Source organism: Suillus discolor (genome assembly GCF_016758755.1).
Source record: "Suillus discolor strain FC423 chromosome Unknown F5147scaffold_96, whole genome shotgun sequence".
Lineage (NCBI taxonomy): Eukaryota > Fungi > Basidiomycota > Agaricomycetes > Boletales > Suillaceae > Suillus > Suillus discolor.
In genome coordinates this window covers 60,414-72,927 of record NW_024541343.1, presented here as the reverse complement: position 1 = coordinate 72,927, position 12,514 = coordinate 60,414, and the positions used below count along the sequence as shown (strand labels likewise).

The following is a 12,514-nucleotide window of genomic DNA, read 5'->3' as shown; positions in this document are numbered from 1 at the left end:
CCTTGTCAACAATGTCTTCTAGCTGTCATGAGAATAGTATATACATACATACAGCATTATGTATATAAAAATCTAATATTTGATACCTCCGCAATCGAGATCTGAATCTCCTGAGCCCCATTACATTTATTTGGGGCCCGGCCGCTTCTTAGTAGGGAAACCAGGTGATGATATGACTAATCGCCCCAATGATCTGCGTGCGATTATCTCATAGCGTCTTGAGAAGGTCCCGTAGAAATCGTCCCCAGCTTGTGGATACTTCCAGTGTTGCGAGGGAGTCTTTCACATCGTTTATGATTGGAGACGCAGGAGCTTACGAATACATGCAGTTGTTATTTGATATAGCTGGGTCCAAAAATTAATGCAGCCCATCGCATATGTGTCGCGCAGAAAGACGATATAGTGTCATATCAAGGAAGTAAGGCAAGGTATTGAAGATGATAGACGCTCCCACCAAGTCCTGACTGATAACGATCACAGACCCGAGTCAGAAGACCTGACCATAGGCTCGTGTTATTTAATAGATTTTGCTGCGTTTGCTGCGGCTTCTGTGGCCTTCTCTTCGTCTCGTTTCTGCGATCAGGTAGAATGAGCCGAACAATACGAGGGTGGATGTTACAACTGAAGGGTCATGCCTTCTGCTTCGCTCTTAGAATCTCTGCATCACTGCAAGGGAGGCATAAGCTCATCGTCACTTTCGACGATATGAAAAAGTGACACATACGCTTCTTTGCGCTTTGCCAGCGATGTATTACTTTCCTTTGCTTTGGATTTGTTCAAAGCAGCTTGCTTCTTGGCAGCCTTTGCCCGATCTGTGTCTCGTTGGTTTCCTCCTACAATGACAATGCGCATGAGATGATCTCCAGCATGACATTGCAAAAAAAAAAATCAGTGACTCACTAGTCATCGCAGTAATTGAATAGCAACTGATCAATGTACTTGTATTAAGTCTTTGGTGTTAAACACAGGGTTTGTAAACAAGAACAAACAAAGCGTGGAAGAAATGTCTATATTTGACTTTTGTTCAGGGCTTTCAGTTCCGAGAGACCGCAGGCCACCACGTTCATGATCATCATATCGCAAGCTGTCGGATCTCTCTCGATCTCTGGTTGAGTCAGCGAAAGAGGCAATATCTCATGATGGCCTTTTCATATCTGCCAAATGACCACGGATCTTCCCTAGGCTTCACGCTTGTCTATCTTTGGTGTCACAGTTACTCACTTCTCCGCCCGAGCTGCCCTGTTTTTCTGGAATGACTCGGATTCATCCCGTTTACCGCCACAGCGTTTAGGGCTCGAAGTACGTGTTCGATTAGGAAGGAAGGAAATCTTGTGGCCACGTTGCGTAATCAGGATACAAAGAGACATTCTCGTAATTACTACGATGGTCTAGCGCTGCATAGACTCTTGTCCTCAGGCGTGCTGATTACGAGTTATCGGCTATCTTTGGATAAACGCAAACCTGAGATTTAGATTGCAACGTCAGCGCGTCAGCCATCACAGCATGTCAAGCGTTCGCAAGTGTTACCCCATGTTCACACCTTAGTCACCAGGCCGTAAAGTGTGCTGTTGGCTGGAGTAGTACATAGATGTATTTTCAAATCGTCGTCGATATCGCGCGGATACGTACGCGTGGTCGCTGGTCACCTCTTCCGAAATTTTTGCGACAAAGTGAAAGCAAAGTTGGAAATGGCTTTGATCACAGCTGGCCCTCCCTCGATCGATGGAAAAAGTGTGCGGCATCGAGACAGATCAAGTTCCCGTGTTACAAGTCAAGAACCGGTCGAACCGAGCCATTCCCAGAAAGGACACTTGTAAGCTTATTAATGAAATCAGGCGTTCGAAAAGCTGTGAAACCCCAGATATATATCAGCATCAGCTACATACATACAATGAATGATTGCATGATCAAGGGCACGGACTTTTGGCAAAGCGATAGGACCATTGGTAAAGTCACATGATCTCGATGGAGCCGTTCTATCGTCCAAGCTTACCTATTTTGTCACGATGGAAGATCGAAGCGCTATCACTGAGAAGACCGTGGGCATACGTAGTCATACGTTCGTGGATATCTTTTTCATCTCCCGCGGACTGTCATAACGAATCTTGGTCGGGTGTATTCTGCATGTGGTAGTAAGCGGTGTATCCGTCCCTGCAATCAAGAGCTTGAACGACGTTAACATGTTTGCCGGGACCCTGTGCGGCGCCGCTAAAATTGATCTAATTCCCATCGGTGCATGTACCAACCCGTCGCATCGCATTTTCATGCGTTGATCTGTTCAAACGCCCCCACACCGCAGCACACCGCCCCAAGCTCCCCCAACTTACAAAAATGTGCCTGCTGGCACCCAACGCTTCTTATTTGCCAATTCGTTCTCTTCCGAACTTCGCCGATGGCAAGTCCTTAGTCTTATTCACCGGTCCGATAAGCCTGACGATCCTTCGCACGCTGAGTCGAGCGCTCGTTAGGTCCAACGGAAGTTCCATGCTTTTTAACGTAATGGTTGGAGGTTTTGATGTGATGCATTTTTTTTTAGATAGGGTCAGTGCCATTATGAACTTCTAGCGTTGGAGATATGAATAATGACTGCGCAAATTATTGTTACCACGGCAAAGAACGATTACTTACAGGGGGATCAGTTACTGATGCAATCCGAAGCGCACCGACTAGGACGGAGGAAGATCTATCCAGTCGGAGGATCGCGTTCATTCATGGTTGTGAGGCGATCAACTACCAGCGCTGTGCTTGAAACGAAGTCAGCGGGACGCTGATGGAAATATGTAATTACCTTGTTCGTCCAGCGCTGGTGCACGTGGTCAATTGTCTTCTCGGAGAAAAAAAAATGGAAGCGTTGGCTGGGAGCCTCAGTGTTGGCATAATCGCGTCACTAATAGTATGTATGGCCTTAGGGTTGACGGAGATTGGTATGAACCGAAAAAGAGGTTGAGCCTACAACCGCTACGGTTAGTTACAGTTAGTGGTGGTTCCGCCGGTTATACACGTACTTTCCGTGACATCGCATCATATCAACGATACGTTTCGTCATAATAAAAAAAGTCTAAGGAGTAGTAAAGTTGAAGTTGATTGAACACGTGGAGATTACGATGAGATCATGACGGATGGAAGTGAACTGTTTTAGCGAAGCGAGAGATGCGGCGGCGGCCAAGTTAGTTAGTAAGAGACCAGAAGCAATGTGAACCTGCCATATTTCATTTTCCTAAATTGACAACAAGATCGAGATTTGTCATACGCCACTAAGCTCTGACAGGAGGGTACCTGGCTATTGTGAAGGGTAAATTAGAATGACCTCTTCCAGAATTGGTATGAATAGACCCTGGATACAACGAAAGCTAGGCTGACAACAGCATTCATAGTAAGTCGGATCCAATATAACGGTACTTTTGTATCGCCTCCGAGATCGTTCCAGATCTAGGACGTCAAAAGGGGTTGCCGTAAAAATACCGAAGTTGGCACGGCATTACGCGGATTGGCATTTCAATCAACTTTTTGAAAGACAGCGATTAATTTTATTACTGCATTTGGATTCGACCGTTAAGCTCTTTAACTCACGCTATAGTCCAAGATTGGAAGTACTTCCATGAAAACTCCACATGCGAAAAGAGCCGAGATCACTCTGTTACTAGTACGTGAAAGTAGCCGACGGCCAAGGCCCTGATCTCCCCTCTCCCGCAGTTTCATATATAATACATCATCCTCCAAGGTTTGACAACTTTCCCCTCTTCGCTTCTGTCTCCAATCCACTTGGCGTCAATCGCCTCCCCTACTATCATGTCCCATAGACATTTACAACGTCAGTCTGACAGGGACGTGCGCATGCATGAGCCACCTGCCCATTCCCATCCTCATGCTATCCTCACCCATCCTCCACCACCTCCACAAGCACATCAACCTCATATCAATGGCAATGCAGCGGCCTTGCCTACTACACCAGCACTTTCAAATGGTTCAACTCATGCACACACTGCATCAAATCAGATCGTTTCACCTGTTGTAATCCCAAACGCTCCCGCCTCAAACGGCGTTGCGCCACCTCAATCAAGCGTCATTCACAAGTTGGCAGTGGCCAACGAACAAACGTGGCTTTTGATCGGTAAGTCTTTTTCATCCAAAGAAAAATCGGTTAATGAGTTTAATGCTCTTATTCTTCCCAGGGCGTGTCGCGGAGCAGATGGGCGACCTGGAACATGCGATCACAGCATATGAAAACGCACTACGGCATAACCCGATGTCCCTGTCAGGACTTACACAAGTTGCGGGAATCGCGCGGATCAAGGAAAATTATCCAAAGGTAGGAAAAATCCTTGATACTATTTCGTGCCAATCCCGCGTCGAAGCCGATGTCCTCCGAGGATATCCCTTTGGTAGCCTATCTATCACTTTTTCGTTTGCGCCCATCCTTATCTCAGATCTAATTTCCAATCTAAGATCCCCTCACGTGGCAGATGCTGATGTCATCCTCTTTCTTTTTTAGGCTGTTGAGTATTTCCAACGTGTTCTACAATTACAAGAAGACAACGGCGAAGTATGGAGCGCGCTCGGTTAGTTCATCTTACCTTACATATCCGTATGTGCTCATCCCCTTTGTTCTATTACAGGCCATTGTTATCTCATGCAGGATGATCTGCAGAAGGCTTACTCCGCTTATCAGCAGGCTTTGTACCTCCTCCCTAACCCGAAGGTATGTCAACCTACTCATATCCCCATCTCGTCCTCATGTCAACCAACCACTAAGGAGGATCCCAAGTTGTGGTACGGTATCGGCATACTCTATGACCGGTATGGCTCCTTGGACCACGCCGAAGAGGCGTTCGCTTCTGTCCTTAAGATGGACAAAGGTTGGCCTTCTTCTACTTCCCGAAGCATCTGGGTTGATATTCATTCCGCAGAACTAGATTTTGACAAGGCAAATGAAATTCTCTTCCGTCTCGGCATAATCTACAAACAGCAGGGCAAATATGAAGAATCCCTTAGCTGCTTTGATCGTATACTGCGTAATCCTCCAAGTCCTCTAGCCCATGCGGACATCTGGTTCCAGATCGGGCATGTCTACGAGCAACAGAAAGACGTAAGCAGCCTACCCATCCTGTACCACAGTTTCTGCATACTCATCATCTTTTGAAGCATGTCCGCGCTAAGGACGCATATGAACGTGTTGTTGCTGACAACCCTGGGCACGCAAAGGTTCTACAGCAATTGGGGTGGTTGTATCACCAAGATGGATCTTCTTTTCAGAACCAAGAACTTGCCATCCAGTACCTGACCAAGAGCCTGGAAGCTGGTGGGTTATTGTAATTTACCTATCTTTGCCTTCCGTACCGATGCCGTCACACAGACCCTTCAGACGCTCAAAGCTGGTACCTCCTCGGCCGTGCTTATATGGCCGGTCAGAAGTACAACAAGGCGTACGAGGCCTACCAGCAAGCGGTTTACCGCGATGGCCGCAACCCCACTTTTTGGTGTTCTATTGGTGTTCTTTACTTCCAGATCAACCAATTTCGTGACGCTCTTGATGCATACTCGCGTGCCATCCGCATCAATCCTTATATCTCTGAGGTCTGGTTTGATTTGGGCAGCCTTTACGAGAGCTGCAACAACCAAATCTCAGACGCTATCGATGCTTATGCTCGTGCCAGCGAACTTGACCCTGGAAACCATGTCATTTCGCAACGTCTCCAGCTCCTCAAGAATGCTCAAGCGACTGGTGGTCAGCTACCTGCTGCACCAGGTCCTCAGGATGTGCACCCAACCGCGTATGCCAGCGCTGTCGTTCCTCCCCCAGGACTCACCGGTCCTCCTCTCCTGCTGCAATCGACGTCAACTCGTCCCCCAATCTTCCGCCCTCAGTCGAATGGCCCACCTAGCGGTGACAATCTTCATTTGCCGCCTCCTGCACCTGCACCCGCTTCTAGATCATCACCTGGTCCGTTCCGAGGTGGTCCTCCACCACCGGTAGTGCTGGACGAGAGTCGTCACATGCCTTCGCACACACCACTCGCACCTATGGACGTTGATCGTCCACCTCATCCTCGTGACTACCCTAGTTCATCGCGTGAGGGTCCAAGTCGTGGGCCAACTGGCCACCAAACTCTACTCCTTCATCATCCTGTTCCTCAGCAGCAAGTGCAAACGGAAGAGCTTCGTAATTCCGCCGTTCATGGTCCTGGTCAATATAATGACCACTTCCCTGGTCGTCCACTCAGGGTCCCTTCGACATCCGCGTCGCCACCGCCACCACACAATTCACGTGTCCGGTCTCCAGGTCCTGGGTATCCCAATTATCCTCCATCAAACAGGCAACCTGTGGGACCTGCCCAGCCCAGCCTGTCACAACGTTCGCCGCCTAATTACCCTCGTGAGGCACCTCGTTCAGAGCATGACATCGCATGGGATCGTCGCGGGCCACCTCCTGACCATCATCGTGAATGGGAACGTGAACGAGAGCGTCGAGGACGTCCCGAGTACCCCTCACATCCTTCGCAGCAACCCTATTATCCATCACGTTCTCCCGTCCCTCGTGGACACAGTCCAATGGAGACATCGCCTCGCTCTGCACACCCGCCTGCGCATCCATCTCGTGCATACTGGGACTCCAAACCTCCTGGCGGTCCTCCTCACCCTCGTTCACCTGCACCACCAGGTCCTCCTGAGGGTGGTGGCCACTGGCGATACGACCCTGCACGCGAACAGGAAAGAGGGGAGTATGAGCGGGAACGTCAGCTGCATGAGCAACGTAGGCAGTCAGCGAGTTTCGCAACTTCGCCGGAAGGCATTCCTCATACACTTCCTCATCATATGGGGGCTAACTCTCGCCCCTCTGAAAGCCCGCGACCCACTCCTATGCCTGATGCGCGCGACCGCAAACGGAAGCAAATGAAGGACAGCAAAGATTCGGACACGCAAAGTATTGCTGGTACTGGTGTGATTGGCGAGGCGCCTAAGAAGGAGAAGAAACGAAGGCAGCGACGCGCCAAGGATGATTCTGGTCGGTCAGATTCTAATGGTGTTCCTTCGAACATGCCTGCTACATTCAAAATCGGCTCTTTCTCTGCAAAAGAGGGACCAGAGACATCTTCCTCAGGAAGTAGGTCATTGCAGCCTTCGCCTACAAGCGCGACACCTCGTCCACCATCACGTGTTGTAGATGATGACTATGACGAAGGCATAGAAACGCTTCTTCATCTCTCGCAATACCGACAGGAGATACAATCTTCATCTACAGACCGTGGCTCTGTCTCTTCTTCGCGCAGCCGTCCTTCACCCCCCGAAGTTTCAGGCTCCCTGAAGCGCCCTCTGAGCCCGGTCCCGGATGAGATGGACTCGAAGCGATCTCGGGTAGACGGTGGCAAGCGCAGCGGGTCATCTCCATCAGGTTCACGACACACTCCCATACCTTCGTCGCGACCATCGCCTATACCCTTCCGTACCCAGCCCTCGCATTCTCCAGAGTCACGTCACACAGAATCTCACTACCAAACTAGTCCACCACAGCTGGCCGTAGTGCTTCCGCCTCATCCCCGCCCCATTGGACCTGGCCATGCATCACATGTCAGTCCATCTGTTCCTATTGCGCTTCCTCCTATTGCCACGCTGTCGCCTACATCAAGCATCCCTTCACCATCTGATGACCGAATGATTCTCGACTCGCACCGTTCTTCTACTCCTCCATCGCGAGGAAAGCTTTCTGAGGTCATGAACCCAGCAGCGGGCTCTCCACCAATGAAGCCGACCACATCTCCTGCTCGCTCGCAAGAAAGGACTGCACCCACTCCTCCTTAATATCGCTATGTTTTTGTATGCGCTTGCTATTTAGGCTTGAGGCTTGAACCAACCCTATTATGATTGCATTGACGAGGCAGCTATGCAGTATCGGTTATCGCATAATACAGATAATTATCCACACACTCGCATGTAAAGATACATTGAACACACTTGTCTGACAGCTCGTTGAGCTACGAATACCATCTTTTGTGCATTGCATCATGACTTCTCTGCCTTGGCTTAGTTTTGAATTTTCATAACTAAGGTACAAGCTGCTCTGACTGCTGGGTTCCTGAAGGCCTGACACCTGAAGGCTGAAGGGACGCCAGCCCATCCGAACTGTTTGGATAAACGATGTTTTATTGGCTGATGGATGTGACCGACTCGGAGGTGGTCAGTACTATCATCGGGCACCGGAAGAAGAGTCGGAGCCTCTGACTTGTGCTCAGCTGGAGTCGTTATATTTCTTCCAACTTGATTGTTTGACAATCACGATGATAGCGACACATTGTAATTATGGGTGCACCTTCAAACCGCCCTCTCTGAACGCGGACCCAGGCATCGTTCTCAACCAATTCCACGATGACAGCCAGTCAACTCGTTTGGCAGCCGCGCGCCGACGTGCTACGTAGAAGGAACAATCGGTTTCTTCTTATTTGCCTACCTAAGGGAGACTGGCACGCTGTATGACTGAACCTTGTTTGACAGAGCTAGTAGATCATCGAGAATCCTGTCCTTCTGATTAGACCTCGACAAGTTAGGCTCGTGACCACAATCAAGAAGGTTCAGTTCAGACTGTGCGAGCGTACTGCGCCGGAGTCCCTTCAAGTGATCGCAGCAATCCTTTGTATAACTAAATATTGACTCCGTTCACATAGGTTATCGTCACGCGACATAGGCTTTGTATTCGCTTGCGCAAGGGGAGATTCCATCTCATCATTTTTCCCTGAACAAGTCGGTGGACCTGATCTGCTTAGCACCTGTCACCTTCGCTCGCGAGTCGCACATCGTCTTTAGAAGGAAGAGGTACGCCCATTGTGAAACCTTCTGAGGAGGCATTACAGCTATCATCCCGCTGAACGGCGGATAGCATTTGCATTCTATAGAAAGCTGCGAAGTCACAGCCCAGTCTTCCACAGTTGATTAGGGGTGCCACAAGTTGGCTCCTCGTCGACGGCGAATATGCTTTACAGCCATGCCTTCTTGGGTTTGGAGGCCGCAAGCTGATTAGGTTTGGGCGCTCCTGATAATTTAAGTTGGCGCATTCAGTTGCAGTAGCTCCGAAACCCAGCTATCTTTGGAATCTCACAGATAGAAGGTTCTGCGAAACTTTGTGATCAGTTTCTGATCATGTCGAGAGCTGTGCCTGCGATCTTTGCGGAGGCCACTGCAGGGTCCTGTCGTACTTACAAGGATCCAGCTATATGGGATTGCTATAGATAACGTTAACCTAGCTAATTAGGGTGACTGGCGTTGTTTGCTGGATCATGGGACTAAGTCCGAGTGCTGGCGCTGAAAACCAATGAGAGATGCATCAATATTAATGAATGGTTGGACAATTGAGCAGCAGCCAATAAAATATGCGGCGAGTGACCAAATGCATGTAGAATTGTTGAGATGATAAACTGCAACCAAATCTATTTCCGCTTCGCGAAGCACCACGCATCCTCAACTCCAGTTCGTCCAATTATTGGAATCAAAAACTTCATTCTATATCTTACATCTACCCGGAGCATCACACTCTCAAAGTGCCCGTTATTGCTCAGTCTTTTATATTGACTGACGCCTGCAAGTAGCCAGCTTCAGCGTTCCTCAACCTTGCATATTCAATGCGACATTGACAAGTCATGACATCTCTTGAAATTCCCATGAACGATGAATCGACATCCCATACACATTCCCAACAGATTCTTTCATCCACAGAGCCAACGACTCATAACCCGCAGTCATCTTCTTCCTCCTCCAGCCTCGTTGCTCCAGCGCAGCTACACGTATCTCAAGCAACCTCGTGGACTCGCATGGACTTGGCCAACGAGGAAACTTCAGGGGCAGAGCAGGTCGAACTGGAAAAATTGGACAGTTTTGAAGTGAAGCATAGGAAAACTTCAACCGAGCAGCTGTCACTTAGCCCACCACTCACTCGCGTACCTACCACCGACCGTGACAGCACAAGCGCACGCATCCTAACACCGCCACTGGAAAACGAGGAACAAGGTCTGGAGGAGGTAGACATTGTGAACCATGAATGGCATCCTCTTGCACGTGCAGAGTCAGCAGCCATGGTTGATGGCTTGTCTTTACACGACCGCGATAGCCTCGGTATTGGTTCAGAGACAGATAAGAAACCTCGGAGGCGAACAAATCGCAAACCAACACATCTAAACCTTGAATTTAGGGAGCCTTCACCTCAGCCTTGGGATATCATCGATCCGCCACTTGACAACCGTGCAGAAAATGAAAGTTACTCGCCTCTATTGTACCCGTCTCAGCATACTGGGTATGTCCTTAATTTTACTTGAGTGATTTTTGCCATGTTGATCTTGACTTTTCAACATAGGCATCGGCGACCTTTAATCCCCCACTCATCATACTACTATGGACCACCTCCATCAGACTCGGCCTACGGAACGCCCCCAGTGGGACAAATTGGTGTTCATCATCCTCGAGAAATCGTACGCATTGAAAGGGATTATGGTGGGGGGGAACTGACTCAGTTCTCTTCAATATATCCTATTGAACTTGATGGCCGAGTACTGCGCGCTCCTATCCACCCCTTAGTCTAGCTTTCTAACCCCAACTTGCCAGATAACACCGACTCAGTTCATGGAGACCATCAATGACATCAACGAGCTTCTTATATCAGCGCATAGCGCCCGCCACTCTTTTATATTCAATTTTCTTGCGGTTGCTACCCTACACCTCTCGACACTTGTCTTCACGTCACACTACGATAAGGTTTGTCTTTGTGCTCCCGTGTGGCGTACCTGCTCAACAAAGTTTGCACAGGAGATGCGGCGGTTAAAGGAGAAGATCGAGGGAATAAACACCCAGATATATAACCCCGTCGGCCTCAACATTCTGTGGCCCCGGAACGTGGCTTTTCTTTTCGTGCGTATTTTCATCAGTCAAGGGTCCTTGTGCTCATCATTACTTCATAATGATCCGTCGCTTGACAACAACAGCTAGAAATTGAATACTATGTGCGTAGTTTATGCGCCGTCGGTGCATTCTCATATCCGCTAAAGCTCACCTTCCTTGTGCTTTAGTGACCTTTTCGAGCGATATTGATACCAGACACATTCCAACGACACACTTACTTATTGTACATCATTCTGCCTATGTCACATCGGGTACATGGATAATTTAATATGCTGAAATAAGGAGCATAGGTTTGATAATTGTGCTAACCACAAGCTGAAAAGTGCTGCCGAAGTCAATGAATGTGTTAATCCACATGAAGCAATTTTGAGATAGGCACAGGATTCAGGAATGTTCGAAAAGTCGATCTGATAAAATGGGTAATTTAGAGTACACTTGACAATCGGGTCGGCGTCCGAGCAGCCTGTGTGCACTGAGCCTGTGGGTGCCTCGGTCATCTTTTTGATGGCAATCAGGTCCGAGGGGCTGGAAATCACGCAGTGGCAGTGGAATACAAGTGATCATTGTTCCACGCTGTCCCCGGGCCGCGAGTCAAAATGTTTTCTGCAAGAATGAGACAAACATAGTACACTGCGCCCCCATACTTGTCTCGACACAAATAGATGTACAAGTGAATAAAATGTTGTTCGTGTGTCGGTATTGTCTGAATCTGTACACAAAGCCTTGAACAAGAAACAGGTTTAGTACTGAAGCTAGTCAATTATTGGCAATCTAGCAGCCAATGGGAACGCTCTCGAATACACGTGTAGCCAATAAGAACGTCTTTCGATCACATGTCTCTAATGCATGTGACTTACATGTAGGATTGTTCGGGCAAGCTCTAGTACGATCATGATCGGTTGAGTTGGTGGTGTCAGATCAACGCTACAGTCATTGGTGGGGGGCTAGAAGGGACTCGGATCTTCGGTCATTTCAACCAGAGCTGGGGTTCCGATCAGAAACAGTAGTTTAGGCGTTTGAAATGAGGTACTATGCACATATGGAGCATGCGCGTCCCTTCTCACCTTGATGCGGCGACCACGGCGGCCAGGCCCAAAGGATGGCGGGCGGGCGATTGACGACGGTGTTTAACTCAGGATTCCTGCGAGTTCTGATGTTTTAAATGCGCTGTGTGAACCAGAATTTCCATGGCTTTTGTTCACCGACGAGTGACAATTTATACACCGACTTGACACAGGTCAAGCTGTCGAACAAACCGTGAGAGGAATGATCAAACCATTTCGACAAGGGACTGCGGAAAGCGGTAATAAAACGGCATTGGCTGCGGAAGAAGTTGAAGCAGATAACACCTGATAACACTTACAGGTTTCACTTGTCCCAAAACCGCAAGTTAAAATCGGTGAACTCGGACGAGCGCAATGGTGGCAATAAACTAGCGAGACAAAGGGTCGGCAAGAAGCGGTCACTATCAGGTAAAAGACAGTCAGTGTCCATGTGGAATTGTGCTAGGGAACGAGCTTGGGAAGAGCAGCTCAGGTTATCGTATAAGTGAATTTGCAGAGTGCTATTCTGGGGCCGCAACCAACCCTCTATGATCGTTACCCTTAAAGGGAAGCTTTGAGCCAGGTACTCAGTG

General features: G+C 48.7%; 4 protein-coding genes across 4 annotated transcripts; 3 read left to right on the top strand and 1 right to left on the bottom strand.

Moving 5' to 3' along the window:
- Positions 1-153: 153 nt before the first annotated feature.
- F5147DRAFT_723543 (uncharacterized protein) lies at positions 154-984 on the bottom strand. Its single transcript, XM_041438978.1, has 4 exons — positions 901-984; positions 725-833; positions 636-666; positions 154-573 (listed from the first exon to the last, which is right to left on the bottom strand). Exons 1-4 carry the CDS (start codon positions 905-907, stop codon positions 514-516), a joined length of 207 nt encoding a protein of 68 aa, XP_041286554.1. The 5' UTR covers positions 908-984; the 3' UTR covers positions 154-513.
- Positions 985-3,688: 2,704 nt separating this feature from the next.
- Positions 3,689-8,005, top strand: F5147DRAFT_723538 (TPR-like protein). Its single transcript, XM_041438977.1, has 8 exons — positions 3,689-4,111; positions 4,173-4,309; positions 4,493-4,559; positions 4,617-4,699; positions 4,754-4,856; positions 4,908-5,086; positions 5,143-5,299; positions 5,354-8,005. The coding sequence occupies exons 1-8, from the start codon at positions 3,790-3,792 to the stop codon at positions 7,795-7,797; spliced, it is 3,492 nt and encodes a 1,163-aa protein (XP_041286553.1). The 5' UTR covers positions 3,689-3,789; the 3' UTR covers positions 7,798-8,005.
- A 1,399-nt stretch (positions 8,006-9,404) lies between these two features.
- Positions 9,405-10,572, top strand: F5147DRAFT_439606 (uncharacterized protein). Its single transcript, XM_041429875.1, has one exon. It carries the CDS (start codon positions 9,627-9,629, stop codon positions 10,296-10,298), a length of 672 nt encoding a protein of 223 aa, XP_041286552.1. The 5' UTR covers positions 9,405-9,626; the 3' UTR covers positions 10,299-10,572.
- Positions 10,344-11,153, top strand: F5147DRAFT_823054 (Golgin subfamily A member 7/ERF4 family-domain-containing protein; the record flags this gene model as incomplete). Its single annotated transcript, XM_041443758.1, has 3 exons — positions 10,344-10,529; positions 10,585-10,734; positions 10,786-11,153. Coding segments are annotated over 3 exons (516 nt in total), but the record flags the coding sequence as incomplete, so codon positions are not given.
- Positions 11,154-12,514: the final 1,361 nt, after the last annotated feature.

What these genes read in the sequence shown, in the direction of transcription:
- F5147DRAFT_723543 (XM_041438978.1), bottom strand. An exon ending in CTGGCAAAGCGCAAAGAAGC is followed by an intron (nt 667 to 724) that starts GTATGTGTCACT and finishes CCTCCCTTGCAG; the next exon opens with TGATGCAGAGATTCTAAGAG. An exon ending in TTCTAAGAGCGAAGCAGAAG is followed by an intron (nt 574 to 635) that starts GCATGACCCTTC and finishes ACCTGATCGCAG; the next exon opens with AAACGAGACGAAGAGAAGGC.
- F5147DRAFT_723538 (XM_041438977.1), top strand. Translation starts at nt 3,790, where the DNA reads ATGTCCCATAGACATTTACAACGTCAGTCTGACAGGGACGTGCGCATG. An exon ending in TCAAGGAAAATTATCCAAAG is followed by an intron (nt 4,310 to 4,492) that starts GTAGGAAAAATC and finishes TTTCTTTTTTAG; the next exon opens with GCTGTTGAGTATTTCCAACG. An exon ending in TCTACGAGCAACAGAAAGAC is followed by an intron (nt 5,087 to 5,142) that starts GTAAGCAGCCTA and finishes CATCTTTTGAAG; the next exon opens with CATGTCCGCGCTAAGGACGC.
- F5147DRAFT_439606 (XM_041429875.1), top strand. Translation starts at nt 9,627, where the DNA reads ATGACATCTCTTGAAATTCCCATGAACGATGAATCGACATCCCATACA.